The 2,316-nt window shown below is 41.3% G+C and overlaps 1 protein-coding gene across 1 annotated transcript; it reads right to left on the bottom strand.

The window, feature by feature from the left end:
- Nucleotides 755–1,964, bottom strand: LOC110433138. Its single transcript, XM_021454838.1, has one exon. It carries the CDS (start codon nt 1,757–1,759, stop codon nt 1,517–1,519), a length of 243 nt encoding a protein of 80 aa, XP_021310513.1. The 5' UTR covers nt 1,760–1,964; the 3' UTR covers nt 755–1,516.

Here is a 2,316-nt window from a genome sequence, read left to right on the forward strand (position 1 = left end):
ATTGCGATTGTAATAAATTTGTCCACCTCATCAGCATAGGCTTGTGAGTACCTTGGCAAACCATACATCCAAGTAGCCCTATTATCCATTTTTACATAAATAAAAAAATTAATTAGTTGAGAATAATTATTAGCAACAATTAATAAGTAACAATTATTATCTACAATTATTAGCAACAATTAGTAGCTATCATTATTAGCAATAATTGTGTTAGAAATGATTATTAGACATAATTAATAGTACCAATTATTATCTACCATTATTAGCAACAATTAATAAGTAACAATTATTATCTACCATTATTAGCAACAATTAATAAGTAACAATTATTATCTACCATTATTAGCAACAATTAATAAGTACCAATTATTATCTACCATTATTAGCAACAATTAATAAGTAACAATTATTATCTACCATTATTAGCAACAATTATTAGCCGATTATTAGACATAATTAATATTACCAATTATTATCTACCATTATTAGCAACAATTAATAAGTAACAATTATTATCTACCATTATTAGCTATCATTATTAGTAATAATTGTGTTAGAAACGATTATTAGACATAATTAATATTACCAAATATTATCTACCATTATTAGCAACAATTAATAAGTAACAATTATTATCTACCATTATTAGCAACAATTATTATCTATCATTATTAGTAATAATTGTGTTAGAAACGATTATTAGACATAATTAATTTTACCAATTATGATCTACCATTATTAGAAACAATTAATATTAACAACAACTATTAGTTTACCGATAACTATTCATGCCAACCACATTACAAATTCATGAAACAAAAACAAAAAAAGGAAACCCTAGATCTAGAATGCCTTTTCTCTCCATACATGAAACTACAATTAATCTTCAATAAAATCAAGCTATATCACCTAATTGATGGTGCAAGGTGGTGTCTCTACCTATTCTATACTAATAGCATCATAGATAAGCTCTAATTTGGTCAACACAAAGCTCAAGCTCCATGGAAGAGAGAGAAAACCAAAATGTAAATTGCTCACTAACCAACCAATAAAACATGGATTAGAGGGTGGGAATAGCATTTTCTTACCTTAAACAAGCTCCCCACCAAAGGATTTAAGTTCAAAACCTCCCCCCTTCCTAGAGTGATTTTAGGGAGGTGTCCAAGGCCTTCCAAACCTTTTTTTGCGAGTGGAAGTGAGTGGCTCGGGGAGGAAGAAGAGTGGGCTGGCTAGTTATGGTACAGACCTGTGTAGGGGCGGTTGTTGTTACCAGCCGCCCCTACAGTGCCTCCCCCACTGTAAGGGCGGCTGGTAACACCAACCGGCCCTACAGAGAACACTACAAGGGCGGCTGGCTATTTGGTTGGCTGTCCACCCACTGTAAGAGCGGTTCAAATGTTAATCGCCCCTACAGTGTGGGGAGGGGCGCTCTCTTAGTAAGTTTTTCAAGTAGTGATAGTCACCGGCAATTAGTAGCAACCATAAGTACAGAAGTGGCAACTAGCTAGGTACAGAGCTACAAGCGGTGGTGGCCGGAGGAGGCAATGCCGTCGTCGAAGTTCTGGTAGTAGCTATGCAGGTCATACCCGAACCTCACCGCGGTTCGCCTCGGCCGCACCGCGCGTCTCCTCCAATAGCGGCTCAACCTCGACAGCAACTGCTTCACCACGGCAGCTGACCGCCGGCTGCCGCTCCTGGCGTGGACCCTCCTGCCCCGGCCGCTGCCCCCGTTGTACAGGCCGAGCAGAGACGCCGCCATATGATTGCTCACTTGGTTCTCACAAGTCACAGACACTATCGTCGTAACTAACTAGCTGAACTATTATCTAAAACAACTAACTAGCTGAACTGCTGAAGATGTTGTGTGCTCCGACTCCGAGTCCGACCGAGCTGGAAGTAGGAGTATCTGTTGTGTGCTGCAGCTGTAGCTTGTTCTGAAGATGTTGTGCAAAACGAAACCTCCCATGCCGCAGCTTTATAGGCTCGGATGGTGGGAGTAGTCCGACACGCGTCGATCACCAGCACGCACTCGATCACGTACATGGTGACGACTGACGAGGCATCCACTACGGCGATCATCCGAAAGTTCCAAGCAAAATCCAGCTTCATGTTTGTATCTTTTTGAAGCCGCCGGTCGAAAGAAAAGAGATCAGAACCGTCTACCGGCAAACAGCAGAGGCCTGTGTATTTGCTTTAGTGACGTATCGGACATTCGGACCTCGCCATCTAGCGACACGGCGCCACGCGGCGCCTACTCACGTGAGCTGCTTCCTGTCGACCGTCCTGCCGATAAGGTCGGCAGCTTCCTGCCCGCCC

This window comes from Sorghum bicolor, chromosome 1 (assembly GCF_000003195.3).
Source record: "Sorghum bicolor cultivar BTx623 chromosome 1, Sorghum_bicolor_NCBIv3, whole genome shotgun sequence".
Classification (NCBI taxonomy): Eukaryota; Viridiplantae; Streptophyta; class Magnoliopsida; order Poales; family Poaceae; genus Sorghum; species Sorghum bicolor.